At 38.5% G+C, this 27162-nt stretch overlaps 3 protein-coding genes across 3 annotated transcripts; all 3 read right to left on the bottom strand.

Moving 5' to 3' along the window:
* Positions 1–1450: 1450 nt before the first annotated feature.
* Positions 1451–7287, bottom strand: LOC122771656 (perforin-1-like). The gene is made up of 10 exons (XM_044029338.1): positions 7191–7287; positions 6390–6675; positions 6046–6125; positions 4946–4991; positions 4507–4649; positions 4257–4395; positions 3433–3513; positions 2836–3332; positions 2634–2727; positions 1451–1960 (listed from the first exon to the last, which is right to left on the bottom strand). The coding sequence occupies exons 1-10, from the start codon at positions 7277–7279 to the stop codon at positions 1751–1753; spliced, it is 1665 nt and encodes a 554-aa protein (XP_043885273.1). The 5' UTR covers positions 7280–7287; the 3' UTR covers positions 1451–1750.
* A 1008-nt stretch (positions 7288–8295) lies between these two features.
* LOC122771657 (perforin-1-like) lies at positions 8296–12761 on the bottom strand. Its single transcript, XM_044029339.1, has 10 exons — positions 12675–12761; positions 11540–11808; positions 11293–11372; positions 10978–11023; positions 10594–10730; positions 9886–10024; positions 9726–9806; positions 9141–9637; positions 8965–9058; positions 8296–8724 (listed from the first exon to the last, which is right to left on the bottom strand). The coding sequence occupies exons 2-10, from the start codon at positions 11804–11806 to the stop codon at positions 8515–8517; spliced, it is 1551 nt and encodes a 516-aa protein (XP_043885274.1). The 5' UTR covers positions 11807–11808; positions 12675–12761; the 3' UTR covers positions 8296–8514.
* A 9684-nt stretch (positions 12762–22445) lies between these two features.
* Positions 22446–27144, bottom strand: LOC122770976 (peptidyl-prolyl cis-trans isomerase NIMA-interacting 1-like). The gene is made up of 4 exons (XM_044028216.1): positions 27034–27144; positions 26157–26292; positions 25967–26077; positions 22446–23321 (listed from the first exon to the last, which is right to left on the bottom strand). Exons 1-4 carry the CDS (start codon positions 27142–27144, stop codon positions 23212–23214), a joined length of 468 nt encoding a protein of 155 aa, XP_043884151.1. The 3' UTR covers positions 22446–23211.
* Positions 27145–27162: the final 18 nt, after the last annotated feature.

Here is a 27162-nt window from a genome sequence, read left to right as displayed (position 1 = left end):
AAATGTATGACATGTAAACATAAGTCATAATAAATCAACAAATAATAAGACAACTAATTATGAACACAACACACAGGCTATTGAAGCCATCCATCGTGGATACTATGCTTTTCCTCCACAAAAACGCTAAACAAACTACGATGGTTGGGTTTGGTCACTATTCTCTTGGGCTTGGCTGGGTTTGGACAGAAAAATGCGTCTCCAGCCGTGTTCTAGCAGATGTTAAGAAACGATTGATGATTGCAAAAGACTCGATCCTTACTAAATTCAACCATACAAGGTGGTGGCGCTCAACACAACCAAAACATCACACTGTTGTTACATGTACTGAGTTCAAGTGAGCAAGTTAAACACCACCATAACATTTAAAGTGGATACTGCAATCCACATTTTGCAATCTTGGAGAGTATTGTCCAACATTGCCTCAAGGCACGCGATGAAACCCCCCACCACCAAAAAACAGAAACAATGAGCTACACTTATGCCTGGTGTTACACAGTGGTCATGCACATTCATAACTGTCCCACTGTCTGGTTTTCATTTTTTGAGAGTCAGCAACAGGCGGAGACTTACGTGGGTCTGTCTGTAGCAGCAGGAGTGACAGAATTCAGAGAGACTATTACATAATAAGAGGAGACACGAGTGACAAGGTGACACCTTTCTTTCAGGCTCCTCCCTCTTTAGGGGTCGCCACAGTGGATGGCGCTGGGGTCAATTTAGAGCAAGGGTGTCCAAACTTTTTTTAAAGAGGGCCAGATTTGATAATATGAAGATTCCCAGTGACCAGTGGTTCCTTCAGAACTTTTTTTAACAGTAAAATTTACATACAAATGCACTGTTTTTATAATGATTTTATTTTCATTGTCACAATTGTAATATTTAAATGGCAATGTAAACAAATATAAGCCACGCCGGAGTGAACAAATAAAAAAAATTCTGGCATTCTTTAACATCTGGAGTCAGATAACATAACATGTGAATGTGTCTGTCACAGCTGGATACAAACCCTGGACTCGTACAAAATCTGACTGTTGGCTGTGATTGGCCCGCAGGCTTGACTTTGTACATGTCTGAGAGTGTAGAGTGTCCAATTTACCCAATCAATGGGATTTGAACCAGCAACCTTCTGGTTATAAGCCAGGTTCCCTTTCCACTCATGAGCAGCCCAAGTGACAAGGTGACAATAGTGGACTGTAATAATATTATAAACATTACAGATCCACCTGGAATGTGTCCAACATGGGCATGAGCCCATCACCCCCACCACAGTCTTTCTCCATTCACAATATGAACAGTATCTAGTAAAAACAAGAAACCACACTGACTTAACCTTTTACGTTTAACATGGTTCACTTCCAACTCGGGAATGATGAGACACCCACATTTATTAATTGTTATTATTTGAATCTCGTTTGTTTGTATTTTATGAATGAAATTAACTTCTCAAGGGTTAAGAGAGGATGCTGTTTATTTTGAATTTACAGTATTTGTTTGAACACACCACACCAAGGCACAATCATGTTAACACCAATAGTAACAGTAACAGTACACAGCTCAAAGATTTGACAAACAGAAAAAAATAGAAAAATATAAATCAGCTTGAGAAAAAATCTTTAGAAATGGCTCCGCCACCAGAATCAAGAGGTAAAAGCATGTATAAAAGATAATCTTCCAAAGCTAAGTGTGACTGAGAAGTCATTTTTATATGCTGAGGTTTTCACAAAAGACCAAACACTCAGACTGCATATCTCTATGGAGACGGGTTGTACTTCTGGCATTGGTCTCCAGTCAGGTGACGATCACAGGTGAGACTGTACTTGATCTCAACATAACCTTTCTTGAGTCGGCACGTGAATGTTCTTGTCCCCTTGAGCAGGGATTTCGAACATGATCCCAGACGGTCATCAAAATACACATCTTTATCCCAGACTTCAATCTTCAGGCTCATGTGTGTGTCCACCTGCATCAAAACAACAGAGAAATAAATCATGACAATAAGCAAGAGTGGACATATAAAAAACGGTTTCCTCAACAATGTTTGCACTGTAACTTCGTGCATGTTACGGTCATGCACAATGGCCATTATATTGCTAAATATTACTATTGCTTTGCCACTGTAACACCTAGAGCTGTCACAATCTCCATTGTAAATTTGACCTTAGTGTGGTACTTTAGAAACTAATGATGGACATTATATCACTCATGACCCCATGTAGACAATCGAAATGGGAATTAAAAAAGTAAATGACTTATCATAACATAAAACCAGTAATCCTAGACTGAAAAAAAAGTCAAAAAATCCAGGACCTATCAGCCCTAAAAGAGAGAAAAAAGCATTGAATCGAATTGTGACCTTAAAATCGCGAATCAAATTTGGATTATCGTGACACCCCTTTTAACGCCATAAATGATCCTGCTGTGGGACTCATTAACTTCTGTCACCTCACACTCACACCTTTTTGGACCGTGAGAGAAAGCCGTACCCGGAGAGAACCCACACACACAAACACAGGGAGAACGTGTAAACACAACACAGGTGACGTTCTTGCTGTGAGGCAGCAATGCTAGTCACTGCACAACCATGTGACCCACTAAACATGGTACAGAATCATGAAAAGCAGACTGATACTAACATTTCCAAGGTCATAACGTGAGTTCCAACGAGGGGAATTTGACCTTATGCGGTGGGTCTTGTGGTATTTCCCGCCATACCACATCTTAACAAACCTGTAATACAGGAAAACATGGAAAAGGAGACAAGTGCATTAGTGCTTGTGTTTGATGTATTACATGATCTGTGTCTTTGCACTGCATCTCTATTTGCTTTCTACTCACGCCTCAGTCTTCCCAAAAAAATCTCCTTTCAGACCCCAAGCTCTGACGATGGTCACAACCAGCCTTCCCTTCTTGGCCTGTTTAGGACAGCAGCTCGAATCCAGGTTAGGGTAACGGTTGCCGCAGCTCGGGCTTGTGGTCGATTTCTTGATGACATTTTCTTTTAAGTAATCCTGAATGGCCTTCTTCAGTCCTAACTTCTGTGAACTTCTTGGCACCAGCGCATACAACGGTCGTAGGGTGTACCGAACAACATCAGGGTGATCCTTGAGGGTTTTCAACCATTTCTGGAAGCCCACAGAGTCGTTCTTGGTGAGTGCAAAGGACCCCACCCAACCTGTTCCTCCAATAACCTCTGTTAACTGCTGGTAGAGCCCAGAGCTGTACGAAGTGGCCGTGTCCTTGTTCTTTAGGACTTTGGAGCAGGTTTTAAATGAAGGAGATAGTGATAACATCCCCAGGCCTAATTTGATACCCCGAGACAAGCAGTGGTGTGTCTAGATGAGAGGGTGGGAAGGAGCTGGTGTTAGATGTTGTTTTTGTATAAAGTAAAGTGTAAAAAATGTGTTCCTTAAGTGTGTGCTCCACACACTTTACCTGGGATGAAGTGAAGCCATTCAGTTTGGACAGACATGTACGCGTTGCTACGATTTGCCGGTACCTTCCCCCAAGATACACCTAAAATCAAACACAATAAAATATTGTTGAGTTGAAGCCATCTTCCATAATTGGTTTTTATAACTTTTTAAAATCTTATTTGTAGAAATACCCTTCACGACCAACAGTAAACAGTAAAATAAAAGAAATCCAGTGTCTCGAGCTGTTGGATTACTGGCATAACCAGGACCAAACCTTTTGTTTTGACCTGAAAAAATGATTTACTGACCTGCTTACCTGCAAGGTACATTAAGATAGTGAGTAATCTTTTGTCTGAAACAGACACAATGTTAGTATTAACAATGCTGTGCTCACAGTGCACCCCACTTCACATGGCTTCAAGCAGTGCGTGTTGTGTGTAAAGGTAAGGGTAAGGGCTAGGGAATGATTATGTCAATGAGCACCCTCTTATATCTTTGTGAGCTCCAAAAAATGTACAAACCTCTCTTTGTGGGGACATTTCGACTGGGCCCTACAGAGCTAAGACCTTGTTTTAGAGTTAGGCTTAGAATTGGGTTTAAATTAGGTTAGATTAGGGTTGGGACCACAAAACTTATAAACCATATTGAGGACATTTTGGGAAAGTGAGGACATTTTGGCTGGTCCCTACATTCTGTCACCCTGTAAAGCGAGGTTATGAGAGTTAAGACTTTCAGAATTAGGTTTAGGAAATTAGTTGGTGATGGTTAAGGTTATGGTAAAGGGGTAGGGAATGCTGCACAAACATGTGTGCGTGTGTGTGTGTGTGTGTGTGTGTGTTCGACCTTGTTGATATAATGTGTGCCATAGATCGTTATGATCCTTCTGTATGACGCCTTAGTGGAAGAAGAGTAGGAATTGGGCAGGTTCTCCAAATCCCTTTTGAACTCAGAGCTGAGAGGTCGTTTATTTGACAATCGGTAGCTAAATGAAAAAAATAAATTGATAAATTATTATCTCTGAATGCAGATTTATATACAGTATATAAAAAAACATGATTCTGTGGTAATGAGGTTGGGGGTCTTGACAGCCTACCTGTAATGGCTACAGGTGATTGTGTGAATGCTGAAGGAGTAATGATCCTCCTTGGTCCTGGATGAAGCAAAGTTGTAAGCATTGGAGCGCGTCCCCCCGACATCCAGGCCAACGGACACTATACGCGATAAGTCGAATCCCAACTGATGAGAAAGAAGGACATGAGCTCCTTGAGGCAAAAATATTAAAGGGTCGAAGATTTCGTTTTTGTCTGCCATTCATCTTGCCTCCGTAGCGGACATCTTAGCACTGACTTTGTGTTTAGTGCACAAAGCACATGGAGAAAGTGACTTTTGTGCAAACTGGATTGACATTTAAAACAAAAAAGAATGAGTGCCAATAAACAATAGAAAACAAGGTATACAGATTACAGAAATGACAATATTCCATGTGATTACTCCATGTGAGCACATCAATCACACAAGAAGTGTTTAAATACCTTCCAGCCAGAGCTTTCCTGGTTAGTGTATTCCTGAAGTAGCGCGCTGTAAAGATATACATAATATACAATTGTTACATACAGTACTCTTCAATACTTAATGTCCGGTAAACATATATTATTTTTTCCAAAACAAAGTACAAATGATATTTGATTATTTACATTATTCCACTTGTATTATTGGACTCTCCTGTAAATGCACATTATACTTTATAAATGTAAAGGGAAATCATGAATAAACTGAGGTAGATATTTGATTGCTGGTTTGTTTTGAATAAACTTAGCTGGTAAAAATGTATAGTGTACAGTAGTGTTGTAGTCAAGACCACCTAAACCGAGACCAAGTCGAGACCAAGACCACAGTGTATCGAGGAGGGGTGACAGCCGTTAACGGTGACAAAAATTTCAAATCATAAATGAGTCAAGTTATTGGTTGTACTCGAAGCAATACGATTTATGCAAAATCACAGTATTGATATTAACAAGTTAATCCAAAAATGCACAGGCAATTTATTGATATCCCCACAGTTGTGGTCTTAAACAGTCTTGAAATAAAATCCAAAGTCCACTTTGTCTAAGACCGAGACAAGACCAAGTACAAATGCAGTCAATTCCGAGACGAGACCGAGACCTTCAAAAAGCCTTTTTGAAGGCCGATCTCGAGCAGTCTGCACCCTATAACTCTGGATTGTTAGGGATTACATTCTCTGTCTTTTCAGCATTAGTAGTAGAGGAAACCAGGTGCATGTACAGTGAATTTGGTCAATATTGCTCCTTGCAATAAAGAGTTATGTAAGTGAACAAAGTTGCAATAGGCTACTGATGTTAAGTACAAGTTGTACTCAGAAGGTAATTATGTTAATTGCACTTAATTTCCCATACAGGAATATGGATGGCACACTGCCAGAGACACTGAGTAACAACATTAGCATGATAATGATCCTAATTATTTAGAACAACTAAAAAAAGATTGATAATTTTCAATTGGGTGGACATTTTGTAATAATAGAAAATTAAAAATTGAATCAATCCTCTTTATTAAACCAGAGTTTGCTTGCTTTGGTAAGCTGCTTACAACAGTAAAATAACATGGAAGATACCTGGAGGTGGAGAGTTTCCTGCTGATGAGGTTTGCGGTGCAGCGGCTGTATGAGCGCCAATCCACGACAGAGAGTGGTGTCTGAAAAACAATTAACACAAAACAAAATGAACTAAAGCCACCAAACCAGTTTCATTGTTTCTGATAATTAACTGTTAAATCATATTTCCTCCTCATTTTATTCCCATGCATACTGGCCCTGGTGCTGCTCAAGAACATCACACAAACTGCCAGGACTTAAGTGTTTTTTTTATTTAAATACACCCTTTAAATACCCTTTCCAATGAAAATGTGGATTCAAACTTGAGTAGCAGATATATGTAGTGTGTGTGTGACTTAAATTACCTTCTGGAGCTTGTTGCCTTGAAGAGGATTGATATGGAGTTCACAGGTGCCACTTGGCTTGAGGGAGGTCTTCATGTCAATCACATAGGCTCCTTGTCGGCGCATGGTGACCACATTATAGCCCTCCCCTGCCAGGTTGTGACCCGGTACAAAGGGAGCAGCCCGACATAGAGATGGGGGCCCAGGACAGGAGAGGACAGGGGAGAGGTGGAACAGAAAGAGGAGCAGACTCTGGTAGAGAGGAGCGTGGTCTGAGAGGACGAGCATGGCTGGTGTCAAACAGACACTGAAACGTTTCACACAAGGACAGACAGTGGAAACAGACATGAGTATCACTGCAGTGTGATGGTATCTGTAATTCTCTGAACTTCACTTTTTCTTTGCAAGTTTATTAGCCCTCAAACAATTTAGTCTGGCTAGATTTCTTTTCGGTCTGACCAACAGTTAAAAATTCAAAGATATTCAGTAATATTAACACTTAACATTTAATTATTTTCCATGTTTTAGCATTGTGATGCTCTGGACGTCTGTCTGTATTGGTCTTCAGTTAATCTATCAGTAATGCAAGAAATGTCTGTCCGACTCGTAATCGCATCACTTTGGTCACTTGATGGGCTCCAAACTTGAAACCAAGAGCCCCAGAGCGTGCAGTGTTGACTGACATATCAGCAAAAAGGCAACACATGTCTCGTGAAATGAGCCGCAAAATAATATAACAAGCATGTAAATTTTCTCAATTAATGAATAAATAAGTTTGTCTAAGAAGATCAGAACATTTTCTAGTAGCAGTAACAATTTTACCGGTTTTGGCTCCAGGTGACTCCTCGTGTTTGCTGAAGATGCGGTGACTCTGCTGTGCTGTGTGACAGTGACAGCACTTTTATATACATGTGTGCGGTCTTGCACAATACAACATTAGTATTATTATAATAATAAGAATATTCTAATTAGTTGTTGCATGTCATGAACACTCGGTCATGTCAAACCACACCTTCCGTTTCTGGGAAATGTCATTTCAAAACATTGTCTGTTGCAGTTTTCCATTTCTGAGAAATGACTCGCCTGACAATAAGTGTTTCTCTGTTTTTAGATTGATTTAATCAAATTATAATCTAAATTAATTAAATGTTCATGGAGGCAGAAAAAGAACGTGCTATAGACAGAGCGAAGCTTTACTGTGAGCAATTTTGAACTTGATTCTGTAGTTCTGTATTTTTTTTTAAATTGAAGAACATACATTTTTTTCTGTTGCATGATAGTGACACATTGACACCTGATGTGTAGTTGTATTGCTTTTCATTCAACTCTTGAACTGCTAACAAGATCTTGCAGTTCACCCACATAGGTTTTCCTAATACCAGCAACATCTTCACCATACCAACACATTACAGTGTGTCACAGCACAAAACACACCTTCAGTATCTCATCTGTCTGTGAAGAGTGCAAAAAAGTCATTTTGATGTTTGTTTCGGGGCACTTTATCTGACATAACTGGCCTGAAAGGTGTGTGTCTTGCAGCCATCTCAGTGAAGACACATCAGCAACAACAATCCAAGCCATTTATTGTCGAAAACAAGCACTGGATATAATGGCGCTATTGTCCTGCACAATGACACGGCTCCCACCCGAGGTGATCTACTGTTCTATTCATGTACACACCCACATTTATAATGATAGGGCCCAGGTAAAAAAAAAAAATACTGAAATTCCACTTTAGACAGAGATGGAAAAGTTCTGTGAAGAGAGTGTGCTGAGAAGATGAAAAGAGTACAGATGGAGGGAGATATTGCCTCAGGAGGTGCAGAAGATTAGTGAAGAAGAGTATGAAGTGTAATGGGAGTTCAGGTCTAGATTATTAAAATCAACTTCTTCTATCCAGTGTGTCAAGAGAGGATAAGAAACACAATGTATTTCAAAAATATTTATTTGCATATACCAGACACCTAGTTTTGAAAAATCTAAGAAAATAAAAGCTTGAGATAAATTCTTTAAAATGGCTCCACCACAAGAATCAGCATGTAAAAAGGTGTAAAACATGATTTTTTGCCAAACCCCCAACTGACTGAGAAGTCGTTCTTATATGCAGAGATGATCATAAAAGAACAAACATCCACATTGCACATCTCTATGGAGTTGGTCTGTACTGCTGGCATTGGTTTCCAGTCAGGTGACGATCACAGGTGAGAGTGTACTGGATCTCAATGCCACCATTCTTGGCATAGCAGGTGAAACGATGTGTCCCCCTGCTCAGGTACCTCACACAGGATCCCAGAAGGTCATCAAAACTCACATCTTTATCCCAGACTTCAATCCTTAGACCCAAGTGTGTGTCCACCTGCATCAAACCAACAGTGAAATAAATATGTGAGCAGAGATACCATTTCACAAACGTGAGTGGTATTTAATCTTTACTGAACAAAGAAAAGATTTCCAATGTTTTCAGTCTAATACAATTTAGAATAAGGGCAGTGGGGATCCATATTTACTGGGCAGTTAACAGAGTCCTAAGCTTTATTTGAGGTAAACAAAGAAATAAAACTGGAAGCTGAATTATGAAGAGAAGATTGGTACTAACATTGCCGAGATAATATCTTGAGTTCCAGTAAGGGTAGTTGGACCTGATCATGTGGGTCCTTCGGTAATGGTTGGCGTACCACATCTTAACATACCTGTAATATAAGAAAGTGCATCAGTGCTTGATGCGTAATATTAACTGTCTTTGCTCTGTGTCTGCATTTGTTTTCTACTCACGCCTCAGTCTTCCCGATTAAATCTCCTTTCAGACCCCAAGCTCTGACGATGGTCACCGTCAGATATCCCTTGCGGGCCCGTCTAGGACAGCAGCTGGAATCCAGGTTAGGGTAACTACTGCCACAGTTCAGGCTTGTGGTCGAGCTCTTGATGCCATTTTCTTTGAAGTAATCATGAATGGCCGCCTTCAATCCTACCTTCTGTGACATCTTTGGCACCAGATCATACAATGGTCGAAGGGTGTACTGAACAATATCAGGGTGATCCTTGAGGGTTTTCAACCAATCTTGGAAGCCCACGGAGTTGTTATGGGTGAGTGCTATCTCCCCCATCCAACCTGTTCCTCCTTTAACCTCCGATAAGTGCTGGTGGAGTCCAGAGCTGGACGAAGTGGCCGTGTCCCTGTTCTCTAGGACATTGGAGCAGGTTTTAACAGATGGGGACAGTGATATCTTCCCCAGGCCTAATCTGATACCCAGAGACAGGCAGCTGTGTGCCTAGATGAGAGAGTGGGAAGGCACTGGTGTTAAAAGTTGGGACAAAGTCTATTTGTATATGTATATATACACTATATATGGAGTTTACCTGGGATGAAGTGAAGCCGTTCAGTGTGGACAAACATGTACGTATAGCTGAAAATTGCCGATATCTTCCCCCAAGATAAACCTAAAATACACAATAAAGTATTGTTGAGATAAAGCTATTTGGTTTTGACCAAACACTCCAAATTGCACATATGTCTAACCTTATTGATATAATGTGTGCCATAGGTCGCTATGATCAGTCTGTATGAAGCCTTGGTTGAAGGAGTGTAGGAATTAGGTAGACTCGCCAGATCCCTCTGAAACTCGGAGCTTAGAGGTGGCCTGTTTGACAGTCGGTAGCTAAATGGGGGAAAAAATAATCTGTTCTGGAATGTTCAACAATTAGCAGGTTAATTGCTAACAGGTGAAAGCATAACTGCTGCCGAATGTGCATGAACAACGAGCCCTCAGGAGGTACTTTACTGTGATGGAGTACTCGGGAGTACAAAACACAGTTTGAAATTCAACCTGAAACTGTACTTGGTAAAGAAGAAGCCATTATCAATTGTGGACTTTAACTTATCTAAGATTGTGAAACACAGTGGGAAAAATGGACGTTGGACTCTATGGTACCAGAGGCATATATTGGAATCTTAGAGAGACTAATATCAACAGGACAAGGTCCAGGTCTCATTTACAAAGCAAATCACAACAGCGGAGTTTTACTGTGATTTCTTATCCCGTGTGAATTGGCCATTAATATTACAGATGTCATTACATTACTTCAAGATTTATATTGTAAATATTTGGCCAATTATACAGAAGAGAATCAGACAATGGCACTTACATATACAGTTACAAATACAGTTTGTAATGTGTATACAAAACGTGATTCTGTGGTAATGCGATTGCGGGTCTTGACAGCCTACCTGTAATGACTACAGGTGACTGTGTGAATGCTGAAGGAGTGACGGTCCTCCCTGGTCCTGGATGAAGCAAAGCTGTAAGCATTGGAACGCGTCCCTCCGACATCCAGGCCACCAAATTTGGAAAAATCGAGTCCCAGCTAATAAGAAAAAAGGGTTTTCAAAGGTCACTTTCACTAAATCACAAAAATATTTTTATATTATATATGTAATTTCATCTGAAGATTTGAGTTTTTGTTTGAAAGAAAGATTCATAGTTACCACAATTGAGTTGCTATATACATGAAAAATTAATAAATAACTTAAACTGTCCCGAAATATTGTACATAGACGATAGAATGTACAGCATTATACATTAACATTTGTACGTCAGCAAGTGTAAAATACCTTCCACTCAGTGCTGTCCTGGTCGGTGTATTTCTGAAGTAGTGAGCTGTGAAGATAAAAATGAAACAAAATACATTAGTTACATTAAAATTATATTGAACACTTTAAGATGACATGTATATAATAAAAAAAATGTTACTTTATTACTTTTTTACATTTTACTTATTACTTATATTATTATTGTATTAAATGGAATATGCAAAGCTACCAGCGCAGGAGTTTTCAGATTAGTTCATACTGTCAGCTACATATACAAACATGTTAGCAGCACTTATATAGAACACACAGTATATAGTGATTGTGTATGACAGTTACCTGATGGAGGTGTGTACACTGCTGTAGAGGTTTGTGGCACAGCGGCTGTACGAGCGCCAATCCACTACAGAGAGAGGTGCCTGAAAATCGATCATATGAAGACAACATCTTAGAGATATGAGGTTACAATCTGACACAAAATTCACTTAAGTAGAATTTATTTAAATATACAATTATCCTTTTCAGTGAAAACTTGGACTCAAACACAAGCAGCAGCTACATACATTATGTATGTAATTTAAATGACCTTTTGGAGCTTGTTGCCTTGAAGAGGATTATGTTGAAGTTCACACGAGCCATTTGAGTTGAGATAGGTCTTCACATCAATCACGTAGGCTCCTTGTCGGCGCATGGTGACCATATTATAGCCCTCCCCTGCCAGGTTGTGACCCGGAATAAAGGGAGTGGACTGACACAGTACTGGCGACCCAGGAATGGAGAGGACAGAAGAGAGGTGGAACAGAAGGAGGAGCAGACTCGGGCTGAGAGGAGCGTGGTTTGAGAGGACGATCATGGCTGGAGTCAGTAGAAACAGATATCAGCATTATTTTAACTGTGACTGTTAATAAGGATGCCAATTATTTTCTTAAGTTTTTAAGCTGAATTTGATTTGGGGGAAGCTTACCACCACCTCAGAGTAGCCGGGGCTTGTCCATTATTGATGCCAATGCAACACTTTAAATTTAATTTATTGTAGTTGTGATATTTACACAAAATCAGTCTTGTTTTTTTAGAGCACAATAAAATCTAAAAAGTGACCTGGAATTCATTTGCACTGAGCTTGAATCAAACAAGTAAACCAGTTCAATGCCTTTGGGTTTTCAAAACTTAGAACAGACGTTACAACATATGTACGCAACACCAGCACGACAAGCATGTCTTGAATAAACCTGGCGTAATGCATCGTAGTACGACAAAGACATAAAACATCCATTTAGGGTGTTTAATTAACCTCTGAGGGAGGAAATCAGAGTACCACAGAAAACACGCAAACTCCATGCAGAAAGGCCCTTGCTGCAAGTCAACAGCGCAAACCACTTCACTATCGTGTGACCCATGCGTTTTACAAGTGACCTTAATTATTCTTCCACTCCAGTTTTAAGAAGACTTGTGCTATTGTTTAGGTGTAAGGGTAAGTCGCACTAAATCATTTAAAGACCCTTTAACCTGTGGAAGGCACCTGTTTGTCCTGTAGTTACATCCATCTGCGCTGGTGTTGTCTTGAATTAATCCACTAATTTTCAACAATGATCATTTTCAGTTCAGCAGCTCAAATCAATATCACTTTATAGTATTAAATGCAATAAGATTTCTCACTGAATAAATGAATATGTTTGTCTCAAAGCTCAGAATATTTTCTAGTAAATGAAAAACAATGTTACCTTAGGCTCCAGAGTTTGTCATGTACTTGTGAATCTAGTGGATAAGACGAGGATGTTTGCCGAGGCTGTGGAGGTTCTGTCGAGCCTGTGGGTGACAGCACTTTTATATAAGTCTTGGATACTAAAACAATAATATTCTTGCATTGCCTGGAAGTGGTTGTTGTGCACATGCCATAAATATTAATAGGGGACAAACCCTACTTTCAACTTCGGGTAAGTGTTGGCAGGGATTCTTTCAGATAACACACAAATCCAAATTAAACCAAAGGGGAAGCTCATTTCAGGTTGTTAATTGCACATACATTCTGCAAATGAGCAACTAGAACAAGGAAACATGATAATGATATAAAAATGAAATGCTATAGTAGTTAGTGATTTTATGAGGGAAGTCTGTAGACAAATAGCTGGTCGCTGGGTGTTATTGCTCTGCGATATAGACCATTTTCATTTACACATATACGTTGTAAATAAAATCATTATTATAGCGTTTTAGTTTTACATAATTATCAATTTTAGGTATAAATAACTGGGCCATGTGAGGAAGAGGAGAATGATTAGAGAGCAAATTATCTTATCGGGAATAAATCTGCCTCCAGTGAAAAGTCTGTGACTGACTTTGCTTGGCCTATTTACAACACTGTATTTTAACGTTGATGATAATGGTGTTACTTCAAGAGCTCAATATTTTCTCAGGTACCTGATAATAAAAGTTTGAGAACCACCATTCTACCAGGACCACCGGTTACAAATATTGGAAAGTAGTGTTTTCTTTAACCTCTGTAGTTCCAAATAAACCTTTTAAAAAGCACAATAACTATAGAAAGGACTCAGAAAGTGCAACCTGTAGCGTCCCCGGCTGAATGAGGGTTGAACTCTGTTACTTATGGTTGACAAGTGTTTATTTTTGAGCTGAATAGATGGTAACGTTGCTCCACTAAAACCTTTGACACCTTGAACACACTCTGAACAAACCGTAAGAGCTATGGAATAAAACAAAAATAGTATTACCAACTTCGTAATGCTCAACAATATAAAAAAATTGTGTTTATAACATTTAACTGAAAATGAATCCTCATTCACAATCATGAAGTATCCCTTTTTACCTGTTTTAGCTCAATGACAACGTCAGTGCAATAAACAAACATGTTTAACTTCTAAACCTCTACAATTCATATATAAAAGGGCATCACATTACTATTGAGCATGAAGCACAACATTAAAACGAAATGATGAATAAACCTTGTGCGCTTATCAGCCAGGTGCTAAACTTATTAGTAGACATTTTTGAACTTTTAATAGACCCGTTATGCTGCGGGAACGTTTAACTATGCGCAGCTTCGTCTTTTTTCCTTTTCCGGTTACGTTCTATCAAAATAAAAGCACCAACCTAAAAACAGGAAATAACCGTAAAAAGGAAACAAGTTCATTCGAAGAGATTACTTATGCAATAAATAACTATAGAAACAACACATTTTAAGAATACGCTGTGGCATATTAAAGGTCAAAGGTCATTTACACAACCCTCTGCTTAGGCTGCTCAGTTTCCAAAGTGTAAATATCTAGGAAGGTCAACAAGGTCACCTCCAAAATCTAAAACTTATTAACCTATATAATCATCAAACCATAACTGCCCTGGCAGAGGCAATAACAATAAAAATATATTGTATTTACAAATCTTTCAAGACACCCAAGGACACTTCATGGAACACGGAACAAGCAGTTAATGTAAACAAAAATAAGGAAGACATAAGAAAATTATCGATCATAACATAAAGATAGTAACAATAAAAAGCAATAAATCAGCAACAAATACAACAACCGCACAGTCACAGACAACATGATTCACCGTTTTCCAATCAGAAGCCAGGGGCCGGCTGTAGTCAATACTAGCACTAGTTAAGTCAAAAATGTATTTATAACCATTTCTATCAGGAGAGACTAGTGAATTAAAAATGAATTTACTCACTGAAGAGAATAATAGTTTGATATTCTTGAAAAAATTCATGGTGGTCAGACATGATAGAGGAGATCAGCCAAGGTCTTCTACTTCTGAGCAGAGACAAGGAAAATATCCCTGGTGGTGATGGTGGTTATTACCTGGTTAAATGGTGAGACTGATGAGGGATGAAGCACGATGATGAGACTGGAGGACACACTTCACAGCGGAACAAGAGAATTAAGGCAGAAGGAGACAAGCAATTGAAAAAACACTTATTGGCTAACAAGTTAGGTGCATTGTAGAGCTACAGAAGACGAGCTGAGGAACAGCAGATCATGGCCTTGACACGCTAGTTGCTGAGTGAGTGCAAGCTTGACAGGAAGTATGATTTAAAAACTATGATCAGAGCAGGTGACAGAGAAATTAACTAACAGAAGATCTCCATTTTACATAAGGTTCTGCCTTTGTACCAGAGATATCCAAGTCCAAGATCTCAAGTATTTGAGCTCAAGTCCAAGTCAGGTCTCAAGTGTTTAAGCTCAAGTCCAAGTCAAGTCTCAAGTGCACCCACCATAAAGTGATAAAATGACCGCAAACCACTGTATTTTAACGTTGGGGATAATGGTGTTACTCTCCATATTTTCCCAGGTGGCGCTTGGTGTAGAAATATTGAGAACCACTGCTTTAAATAATGGAGCAGCTGAGGTCCATTAGTGACTGAGGCTGTGCAGTTCACCCAAACACTCTCAGAATGTGAAGTTTACCTCTCAACATTTTCAATGCCTTTGGTGGTGCAATGTTTTTTATTAGGACTGTGATCTGAATCTTATCCTACTGCTTTTGTAGTTTTATTAGCTTGGTTAAAACCCAGATAACATCAGCTGTAGTTTTATTGTGTTTTGTTTTATGTTATCTGATTTCCTGTCTGCTTTTTACTTATGTCTGATTTGTTTGAAGTGGCAACCCTCCATTACAGTTTATGATTTTAATTGTTATTAATACATTTACCACAGTTCAGATAAAGTAAAATAGATTAATACCAATTAATCAACACCATCCCATAAACAATTATCAAAAAACAATGCCTGTCCATTTGTGCAACTATAGCAGGATAGCAGCTTTTGTAGGTTAATTTGTTTTCAAATGTTATCACTTTTTAAACACCACAGGGACAAATAAACTTTCAACCTTAGGAGAAAAAGAGGAGCTGTGGAATTTGACCAGCAGATCAAACTGGAACATCTCATCATATATTTGATGGATTGACAACAAATTTTCTACTGATATTGGTTATTGTGCACATACCATAATTATATGGTTTGCTTATTATTCACAAAAATTACAATTTCATCCAGATTCAGAGCCTTTATTCTGATAAAAAATATTCATAGAGATTCGATTGCTAGAATTGACAAATAACTGACATACATTTGTTGAGTTTGAAAAATAAAGAGTACATCTCTGTAAAATAACTATTACAGCAGCGTATGCAAGGCTCAAAGAATTGAAATGATGCACAATAATTATTAACAGTTTGAAAAGGAAAAATATAGTTAAGATTAGATCAGAAAAAAAAGGTTTAGTAGAAAAAAAACTCAACATGAAGGTACAACATTTTTGGCCCAATATTTAACTGCATAAAAAAAAGATTTAAAGTATAACAGAGTGATATTGATTATTAGTTGGGAGTCTTGAAAGCCTTTTTTGGACCTGTTCCATTGGCGCTATGTGGGTGTGATGGTTAGTACTTGTACCTCACAGCAAGAATGTTGCTGGTTTGAATTGTTTTGTCCAAAGCCTTTTGTTCAGTTTCCACCCACAGTACAAAAGCATGTAGTTTGGGGTGTGAATGGATGTTTGTTCTTTATATGTTGGTTCTGCAGGCTGACAATCAGCATTCCATCATTTGCTAAAACAAAAGTAACCTTCAACTATTTCTTGGTAAACATGTATGACACTTTCATTTTGAAAGGTTTCACATTCTGTTACGTTTTCAGTTTATTAAGTGCACCTGACTTAGTCATGTGTAATAGTTGAGATAGTTCTGACCCTCAGTCTGTTTGGTACTTTCAGTTCAGTTTCTCTCCTTTAAGAGTGTCTGTGTGAGTGTGGTGTGGGTGTGTCTCTGGTCTGTCAATCTCTCAGGTTGGATCACAGCAACCAGGTGTCACTATTGGAAGAAGATTGGTTAACCATGAGAAGAGGCCAGCAATGACAAAAACCCGCCCTGAACTGCACTCCTCATCTTCCCAAACGAACCCTGTGCTGCTGAAATTTAGCAGAAGATTGCTATTGTGTGTGTGTGTTATGTGATACGTTGCTGGAGACGGTGTTAAGTTAATTCTAAAATTTGAACTAGAATCTTTGCTTTTGAGTTTTTCTTGTGCATTTAAGATAAACTATCGATTGTAAAATTGTTTAAGAGAAATTGTTCATATAAATAAATGACAATTTTCTCAGGGAGCCAATTTTTAAATTCCTCCAGCAAAATTGACTTGCACAAATTAGCCAAGGTTACAACTTCACTAGCTTGGCACCATTTATCAAAATTAACACTTTTCTCTTGTGCAAACTCTACATATGGTGGGCTGATTTTTCACAATTGCTAATTTTTTGCCTATAGGCCTCTGGAGATAAAGTGAAGTACTAAACAGACTGAGGGTCATAACAGTAATACATTTAATAATGCAATAGACACAACTGAATGTCTTCTTGTAACATTATAAAATATTGCCTCACTGACAGCTGTGACACACACACACACACACACACACTGTGTTAACATGGAAGAGGAAGTCGCGGGCCAATGTTTTAATTACAAATTTATATTAACCCTTAGAACACAGAGCATTTAGGCTGCTTTTTTCCCATTACTATATTAAAACGTATATGCAGAGACTACAACAATGTGCAATATAGAGTGTTCTATAGAGCAAAAAGTAGTAAATTTCTTCTGCACAATTATCATGACTCACTTAAAAAAAAAACATATAGACTTAATCATTAACTTTGACTGAATCCAGGATGTCCTTGTAAGGAGTTGTGTGTTATTTGTGCAATTGAGCAATGTACTAAGGGTGCATCTGTGGCACAGATTTGTGCCGGGTGAGCATTAAAGGCTCTGGTATACTTCCGTGCACATGTCGCATATGTACACTGGTACACTTGTGCGTAAGTGTCCTGTAGTATCTGACTTCATCGGGTGGCGGTACAAGTCTGGACGCAGGGATTAGTACACTTTCCTACCAAAGAAGAAGAGAACAATGTTACAGCTCCCTCGGACAGTTGTAGCATTTCAGCGATGATTTACAGCTGAAACGGGCGGATATTCGGTTTGTGCATGCGCTGTCCATGCACACCCAACACATTCTTTGCACGTGGTTCCAAAATCGGGGCTGCACGTTGATGACGCGTCATGCACACGATGCGTGTTGGGTCTACATACCAGGGCCTTAAGGGCCCGGGGGCCGCCAGTTTGACACCTCTGATCAGAATAAGGGTGTGAATGTGAGTGTGAATGGTTGTTTATTTCTCTAAAACAAGGTTTAGTTGTTGGTCCTGAAAGCCAGAGAGAGAAACTAAGTTACCAGCACTAAATCCAGCCAACCAAGTCAGAAACCTCAGTGTAATTTTAGATTCAGATTTATTTATTTATTTTTATAAAAAAAAATGTAACCAAAATCATCATCTGAAATTCTTTGCAAAAGTAAGACCGTTGCTATCTCTGGTCAAAACAGAGAATTGTCTACTGTCAGAGTAAGATTGGTTCTGGTCTCCACAAAGAAAAACAGCTACAGCTACTCAGCACTGACCAGAACCAGAAAGAGAACACATATTACACCCATTTTCAAATCATTATCCTGGCTTACTCTTTCTTTTCGAATCAATTTTAAGATTCATTTATTTGTTTTGAAAGCTCTAAATGGTCTTAGCCCCACTTAGAGTTAGGGTTAACCCTAACCCTGTACATGTATTTTTCAGATTTAAGGAATGAACCATTGAGAACCCGGTGGGTCTTCAGGTAGCCTTTTCATTATACCCACAATATTACAACCAAAACCTTCTGTTATTATGGCCCCGTCATTGGTATTTTAGTGACGTCCTTTCCTGTCTTGTTATCCTCACATTCTTCTCTCCCTTACTTCATCTTTTCCCTCCCTTCTTCACTTCTCCATTGCTGTTTTTAGTACATAATACCAGCCATATGTCGGCTGAAACGGTTGTTGGGTGGTTTGTGTTCTTTAATTATTATGTTTTTATCCTGTAGCTTAAGCACTTTGTGCTGCATTGACTTGTATGAAAAGTGCTATACGTAAATAAAGTTTGATTGACTGGTGTTGGTCATTTATGTATTGACTGCAGCTGAGAGAGAGAATGAAACCCACCCCAGAGACTCTTTCAAAGCAACTTGCCGACATAAAAGAATGAAATCAATCAAGTTTATACATGACACATGGTTGTTTTGACAGATGATGACTTATTAGCACGGTCTGTCAAACAAGTATGACACTTTCATTCTTACTACACTACACTGTAACAAATTACTGTAAAAATACTGGATATTTTGCACAGTAGTGTACCGTTTTCCATTAATACAGTTGAATACTGTAAATTCTGATGTCTTTGAGGAACAAAATATTAACGGCAAGCTACTGTAAAATCTTACGGTAAAAAGCAGTATTTATTTAAAATTTACAGCAAGCTACCTGTAATTTTACAGTATAATATAGTATTTTTTTCTTTTTCCGTTATTTTTTTTTAAATCAGACTTGCTCTTTGGTCAGTTTAATCTGAGCAAAATAAAAAAAAACTCAGTGAAATTAAAACTAGCCCTACACATACAGATTGAGGTCACAATAACAAAAAGGTGAAGAATTAGTTTTCATCCGGACTGCTGAAAGCACCAAACTGGATGAAGCACTTGAGACATCACCTGCTGCTTTCCTCACCATTCTCTCCTGAACTGCGCAGCACACCCTCATCCATCCTGTCCCCGTGGCTTTCTTAAGAAGGTAAATATATATGCAAAAGACAACATAATGCTAATGTGATTTTGTGCTGGATTAACATTTTATTGACAGTTTTTTGCCAAAAAGATTGAGTCAAAAGTATGTGCCACATGCTAGCATACGCTAGCATACTCTCATTTAGCAACTATGTGGACACAAGTTTAGCTTTCTGTTGAAGCACAATACTTAAATTAGCACAAGTTGGCTTGTTGTCAGATCTAATTAAGGTGGGCTACAAGGTTCTGTTTTTACCATTTGTTGTTTTACTTTTTCAAGTAAAACGGTTGATGGGAGTTTATAGGGAGACGCTTGTTATCCAGGTTTATGCAAAAAGCTAAAAAGTAGCTTCAAATGTGCACTAATGTAATATACAGTAGCTAAAAGTTAGTTGACTAGTTGTTGATGTAATGATTTCTTTTTCTAAAGATAGTTTTGCTGTGAAGGCTTGTAGTGAAAACATGATAACTTGCAACATACGTGGTAAAACCTGCAGGAATACATTTGCACATGTCAGGCACATTATCACACATAATAGTTGTCTGCCTAATGCATCTTTCAAGTGTGGTTTCCCTGAATGCACAAGAGCTTTTTCTAAGTTTTCGGCCTTTCGCTCTTACATTTATTGCCATAAGTATATATGTCCATATTAAATGCAAATGATCTTTATCTTATATATTTTCTCTATTATTACATTTTAGGCGCCTCATTGGGATTAATCCTGAGAGTGGAAGAAAGCCCAGCCAGGGGAAGATGGTGTCAAAGAAGACAGGGAAGCTGGCAACAACGGTGAATCCCCATGTGGCCATTCTACTAAAAAATGTGATGGATGACCAAAACTAGCAGTAAGGTTAATTGAAGTTGAATTGGCTGATAATTTGTATAAAATAAAATACAAAGTTTAATGAATGTAATGTTAGCCATCACTTGTCATAGTTCAAGAAAAAATTCTGACAACCAAGTAGTAATGGTGTTTTTATGGATTTTGCAGATACTGAAAATGTTCAGATTTAATAAATGCCTAATGTTGTAAGGCCATCTCTTGTCTGAGCCATTTCTGTGATAGCTATTTTAATTTATTATTATTAATATTATTTTTATTTTTAAATGTAAACATTTTAAATCATTAGTTTATATCACTGTGAAGAACACATTCTACAGTTTTACAGTAATAAGTTGTTAATGGGGAATGCTGTAGGAACTGTAAAATAACAGTATAACTGCAACCAAAGAGCTGACAGTATAATACTGTAATGTTTATTTTACATACAGCACAGTACTGTAATATCTTTACGGTACTAAACTGTTGTTGTAAATCACAGTAGGTACACTGTAGAATAACAGTTTAAAGCTGGCAACTGTAGCTGCCAGTAGTTTACTGTAATTTAACGGGAAATTTTGTTACAGTGTAGACAACATATGTTTTATAGATAACTGGCAAACTTTCTCACACTCCAATAACCTTGGAGTTATTTTTGATCAGGACATGTCATTTGATTCACACATAAATCTAATTTCCAGAACAGCCTTCTTCCACCAGCGGAAGATTATGAAATATTCTGTCCTTAAAGGACGCGGAAAAACTAGTCCATGCTTTTGTTACATCTAGGTTAGATTACTGTAACTCCTTATTATCAGGATGTTCCAACAAGTCTGTTAAAACCCTTCAGTTAATTGAAAATGCCGCAGCACGAGTTCTGACAGGAACTAGAAAAAGAGACCATATCACTCCAGTGTTAGTTTCTCTACACTGGTTCCCGTACAGTTTAGAATTTAATTAGGTTAAGGTTAATTGGGTTACGAGGCTTCTCTCTTGTGGAACCAGCTCCCATTGGTTCAGGAGGCGGACACTCTCTCCGTTTTTAAAGTTAGACTTAAACTTTCCTTTTTGATAAAGCTTATAGTCAGAGCTGGCTCAAGGAAACCTGAACCATATGGTCCAGGCAGACCTGGTCTGCTGGGGGAATTCCTGTAGTGCACTCACAATCACTCTCTCACACTCAAGGTATGAATATGACTTAATTATACGTCATTAACCTTTCTCGCCCTAGTTTGTGTATTTCACTCCTGTCTTATCTCTCTCTCTCTCCGTGTGTCATCATCTTGCAGGCTGTAGGATCCAGATCCAGTTTCGAGGCTATATAACTAAAGTTGATATCGATATTGATTCTTTATCAACAATCTCTGCTACTGTTAGACTTCTAGTTCTATAAACATGTCATCACTGACTCAGAACTGTCTTTTCTAAATGTATAACTTGATACAAGTGTTGTATTTCTGCTCCTGGTCTCTCTTCTGTCTCTACCTCACCTCCCTCTTGTCCTTTCTGTCCCTAATTTTTCCTTTCACTGGTCGATGCAGATGCTGCACATCTTTGACTCTGGTTCTGTCAGAGATTTCTTCCTGTTAAAGGGACCATTGATGCCTTATGCTTGCTGATTGTGTGTATTGTTGTTTCTCTGCTCTCAATGATGTTGTGTATGCAAAGTGCCTTGAGTAAGTTAATGTACGATGCAATTTGGCATTTTTTTACAATCGATGTATTGTTGTCATTGAGTCATTTGGTTTCACATTCATGATCACACAATCCACCTGCAGATTTCACTGATTGATGCAAGATTAACACATTAAGATATTTAAAAAAATTATTTAAAAAAAAAGGTGCACATTATTAAAGCTTGGTGCAGAAATTTTAACACATTTCCATAATTTCAGCCCATCCTACACAAAGTCTTAGTTGCTCAACATCTCTCTCACAGACACAGACACACAAAAATCGATGGTTAGGTTCAAAAGAAACTGAAAAATAGAGGGATGCCACAGAACTTATAGAAAAAAAACTCCTTTATTGATGGAAGAAGAGCTTCAAAGACACAAAAGCAAAAATAATTCATCTAAACCTTGATGCTTCTTAAAGACACGGAGCTGACTGTTAAAACCTGCTCATTTTTAGTGGTGCCATATTTGTATTTCTTCAGGACGGGGGTGGGATGGGGGTGATGGAAATGTGCTTTTGGAAGAGGACAATTGGAAAAAAAACCTATTGTCTATATGTTTGACTCAATGCCTAACATACAGAGGAACAAGAGTGCATCTTAAAACATCTTGAAGAATCTTTTTTGCAAAAACAGAGGAAGAGGAATCGCTTTGGCACACATACCATAAAAGAGGGGGAAACCATAACATACAGTTAATGGTCATTTTCAAGACATGCACATAAAAAAAAAACACACACACACACACACAAGCTTTTCAGAATACAGACACATTCTCAATTGTCAACCATTATGTGACAGCGTGTCTCAGAATCACAGAAACTCCTTAGACTTGCATTGCCACAGTAATAAAAGCTCACACAGCAATGATCTGCAACACACCTGGCTATTCAGTGTAATGAAATTTCACCATTACCTTCTATAAAGCTTGGAAGAGGACAATTGTCATGTACTAACATGTGATTCCCATTATTTTATTAATTGGCAGGTGTGTCTGTCATTAAAATAAATTTAGGGCACTGGTTGGGCGTTACTGTGTGTGAAGGTGTGAATGTGTGGATGTTTGGAATAGTGCAGTATGTGGAAGGTATTTCCTTTCAGCCAGTACGTAAGATGATGTGGACACCAGAGTCCGTGAACACGGGGCCACTCATGTCGCCCACCTTGAGAGCAAAGGAGGCGTCTTCAAAAGGCTTCTGCATTTGACCTGAAACACACATCAAGACACAATCAGTCACACACCCTTTGTTGTACATTTGTATTGATATACTGTCAGTACACAGACTACACTACTGTACTGTGTAATACAGTAAGTAGGTTATATGTTAAACCTACTTGAGGAGTGAAAGAAGCAATAAAATCAATCAGTGATAATTGAAATCAGTCAGAACAGGGTCACCTGATGCTTAGGGACATGGACTACTAATAACAGGGAATCACAAGGGGTATTTCCATATTTGTGTCCTTTAAACTAACGTCTAACAAGTAACAATGTCAACTAATTTGAAAAAACAACACAAAATTGTTTAGTTTCAATGTATCCCCTTTACCATCTCAACTCTGTACTAAAGAAGTATTATTGTTTTAACAAAAAGACATAAATCTTTCATGGGTAACTTTTAAATATAAACAAATGTCTGTTACATTCCATAACATTGTCAACAGCATGAGACTCTGTGTATTTATAAGTGGAAGTATGCAGGATTTATACCTTAATGTAATCATTGTGGTGGTTAAATGTCTTGTCTCCATTCCCGCACTGTCTTTTAGTGGAAAACCAGCCTTGCAAGATCAGCTCCGGCCCAAAATCAAAAGGTCTCGCAAGAAACACAAATTGCTCTACAGCACTACACACCATCTCACAACCAGGTACTGGCTATAAGACCAAGGCAGCAAGAGCATCATTTTAAACCTGTGCCACACTAGAGCACAATTGGCCAGCAAAATTATCCTGTAGTGATTTTAACATCATCAGAAGCATCAGAGCCTTCCTGATTTCAATTTGTTTTAAACATGTTTGCTATTTATGAGTGAACAGTGATTGGGGCATGAGCAGAACCCCACAATAAGTGAGTTGACTGGTTTAGAACCATAACTTTTACGAGACAAGTCTTCTCAGGCATGGCTTCATACAGTTTTTTTTGCATTTCTCAGCACAAAACATTGCGCACACAACAGCTATTAACTAACGATGCAGACAGTGTGTCTCATGTTTATATTCTGAAGTCATGTTAAATCATGCGCGTTTCTGTGAGATCCCAAATCCCTGGAAATTGTTTGATTAACTGCTAAGTGTGTGGTCCTGTGTCTTGATTTAGGATTAAAACATTCAAAATTGGTAAAAAAGTTTGTCATGTCCGTGGTCTCCCACGTTTTGAAAATTGGTAACAACGTTTGCTGTGTTTGTAGTCTCCCGCATTCTTAAAATCAATTTTGAAAATCCTGTGTGTGGGGCAGGCTCCAGACATTCATCATGGCAGAGCTGGTGAAAAAGAAGAGGAGGAAGCGAAGAAGAGGAAATGACTGTCTAACTGAGCGAGGTTACACAAGTAAAAATCAGACTAGATTTTCAAATGGCTAAGCTAAAAATGTCTCTGTTCTCTATGAATGTGCACATGGCTCCATGGCTTGTGCTCGCCAGCTCGGTTAAAAATGCACACGGCCAGGAGAGGGGAAGTGATGGGGCTGCATCAGCAGGAGTTTTTACAGCAGTGAGGATAAAGTGGTAGAAAATTGTATGAAAACATTTTGCTACAGAATGGCGATTATAGGATTTACATACAACAATGTGTGACAATAAAATCTTTTGTGGCTTAATTCCTTCCATGAATGTGTTTGGTGAGACGGTACAATCAGGGCCCCAGCGCACAAGAAAAAGTTTTGGGAGCCTTAAAAAGTTACCGTTGGAAAACGGGTTCCACAGTGTAAAAAATCTCAAAACATCACCCTGTATACAATCAATATGATGATGTCATAGCCCCCACCTCTGCATTTGCTGTTGCCATCTTCCTCGTCATCATCGTCTTCTTGGGTCTGGAAATTGCTTAGGTTCATTCGCTTTATATAACTTTTATTTTTCTTCTTACTTCCTCTGGCTTAATTTATCGTGTCAGTGTTTCTGTGACTGTGTTCATTGTACACAATACTTTTTACTAAAGTTGGTAACATCATGGTAGAGTATGGTACGTTTTGGATGGGTAAAGCACTCGGTCAGGCTTGTGTTTCGACTGAGAAGAGTACTCTGCCGTTTGTCTCAACAAGACGTCAAGCTTTGCATGAAAGATGACGACAAAAAAAAACCCCAAAAAAAACAAACAAAACAAAACAAAAAAAAACCATCGCACTTATGACTAGCACTTCATAGTTTGGTTTACTTGAAGCTCTTACTTACTTCTAGCTCTTATTTGTACCCAAATGTTTAAATGCACTTATTGTAAATCGCTTTGGATAAAAGCGTCTGCTAAATGACATGTAATGTAATGTAATGAAAATAGACTGCGGTGAAGAAACACTGGTTGCAAGAGAGTGATGCTTTTCTGTCGCCCAATCAGCTGACTGTCGTGGGTCTAGCCCCACCTGTATCGTACCATTACTCTGGTACTGCAAGGAAAGGGTACCAAAAAACGATTGGGAACAGTTGTGGTCGGTAATTTTGGTACCATTCCTAATGGAAACACAAATAAGGGATACCGTAGCAAACTGAAATGCCCCACCTCATTATAATATCCATAATATCCACAACAACTGGAGGACTTAGGAATAGTTATCAATCACCCCTTGTATGTGTGCAACAGTTCATTATTTGGTTTTGTATCAAATGTAGTGGTAGATACAGTGTCTGTGGTTGTTTACCTCTACCAAACTGTCCCAGATCTCCACCGTTCTTGGCAGAGCTGCAGTCACTGAACTGAGAGGCCAGATGCTCAAACTCCTCCTCTCCAGACTTGATCTGTTCTATGTACTCTGCACAGAAAAGATGAAGAATGAACAGATTACATGTAACTTAACTAAACCAAACCACCCCTTCCTCTGCCTTACTTACTCTGAATGAGGTCCAAGGCCTCTTCTTTAGTTCGTGTGATATTTTGTTCTCGCCAGGACGAGGGACGACGTGACTGATTATGCTTCACCAGGAGGTGGGAGCAGCGTACCTGAGCAATTAAAACAGAACACACAGACTAATTAGTGTCGACATGCCAAAGAAGCTCCTTACATCAGTCAGCAGCAAATAAGAAAGTGACAAATGCATCCATTTCATTAAGTTTGGCTTAGGGAACAGTGACTGGAATTAATATCAAGAATGTTTGTGTGTCTTACTGATATTTCGCTTGTCGTTATTGTTGGTGGTGTTCTAAATGTGTCCGAGTATAGGTGTTGCATTTAATCATTTTCATCAGTGTAAAAAAATAAAAACACATTAACATGTGTTTTTAACGCTGTTTGCTTCCTTTCTAAGGACAAGGGATGAAAATGATGTATGTACAGTGTGTGTGTGTAACTTATTTTAGTAAAAATATTCTTTAATAGAACATTTGTTTTGCGAGAGCCATTTTTGTTATTTAGCGGGAGGATTTAAGACAAGGTGATGGAGCATTGTTGCTGCTCAACTTGGAGGAGAGATGCGGTTTTTTGACCATGTATAAAGATTTGTTATTATATTAGTCTGCATAAGAAAGTTTTCTGGTTGGATTGAATTGTTCATTTTTTGGAACTTTGGAGAATAACGTGTTCACATGCGTCAGAACTTGCCAGCAGCACCCGGTGTGGCCCCCTTCTAGATCTGTGAAATGATGACTATATGTTAATTTTACTTGATTTCTGATTTTACTGTTGGCACCTATAAGTTTGCATTGCTCAGTTGAGTTACACAGTTTAAATCATCAACACAGCATGTCAGTTAAGCCTGCATGACAGCATACTTTGTGTAGTGAACGTGCTCTCAGTGATAACACCATAGGATTAGAAGTCAAGTCTTTTTTTAGATCATTGAGCCTTAGAGCAATGGGCATGTGAGACACAGCAAAAGCCATCATTCCCCTCTCAGGAGG

Source organism: Solea senegalensis, linkage group LG6 (genome assembly GCF_019176455.1).
Source record: "Solea senegalensis isolate Sse05_10M linkage group LG6, IFAPA_SoseM_1, whole genome shotgun sequence".
Taxonomy (NCBI): Eukaryota; Metazoa; Chordata; class Actinopteri; order Pleuronectiformes; family Soleidae; genus Solea; species Solea senegalensis.
The sequence above is the reverse complement of the archived record's forward strand: the minus strand, read 5'-3'. Positions and strand labels throughout refer to the sequence as shown.

What these genes read in the sequence shown, in the direction of transcription:
- LOC122771656 (XM_044029338.1), bottom strand. Translation starts at nt 7,279, where the DNA reads ATGTATATAAAAGTGCTGTCACTGTCACACAGCACAGCAGAGTCACCG. An exon ending in AGGAAAGCTCTGGCTGGAAG is followed by an intron (nt 4,650 to 4,945) that starts GTATTTAAACAC and finishes CTTTCTCATCAG; the next exon opens with TTGGGATTCGACTTATCGCG. An exon ending in ATGGCTTCACTTCATCCCAG is followed by an intron (nt 3,333 to 3,432) that starts GTAAAGTGTGTG and finishes CCTCTCATCTAG; the next exon opens with ACACACCACTGCTTGTCTCG.
- LOC122770976 (XM_044028216.1), bottom strand. Translation starts at nt 27,144, where the DNA reads ATGGCTTTTGCTGTGTCTCACATGCCCATTGCTCTAAGGCTCAATGAT. An exon ending in GAGCACGTTCACTACACAAA is followed by an intron (nt 26,293 to 27,033) that starts GTATGCTGTCAT and finishes GACACTAATTAG; the next exon opens with TCTGTGTGTTCTGTTTTAAT. An exon ending in TCTGGGACAGTTTGGTAGAG is followed by an intron (nt 23,322 to 25,966) that starts GTAAACAACCAC and finishes TGTGTGTTTCAG; the next exon opens with GTCAAATGCAGAAGCCTTTT.
- LOC122771657 (XM_044029339.1), bottom strand. Translation starts at nt 11,806, where the DNA reads ATGATCGTCCTCTCAAACCACGCTCCTCTCAGCCCGAGTCTGCTCCTC. An exon ending in ACGGCTTCACTTCATCCCAG is followed by an intron (nt 9,638 to 9,725) that starts GTAAACTCCATA and finishes TCTCTCATCTAG; the next exon opens with GCACACAGCTGCCTGTCTCT. An exon ending in TTAATCGGGAAGACTGAGGC is followed by an intron (nt 9,059 to 9,140) that starts GTGAGTAGAAAA and finishes CTTATATTACAG; the next exon opens with GTATGTTAAGATGTGGTACG.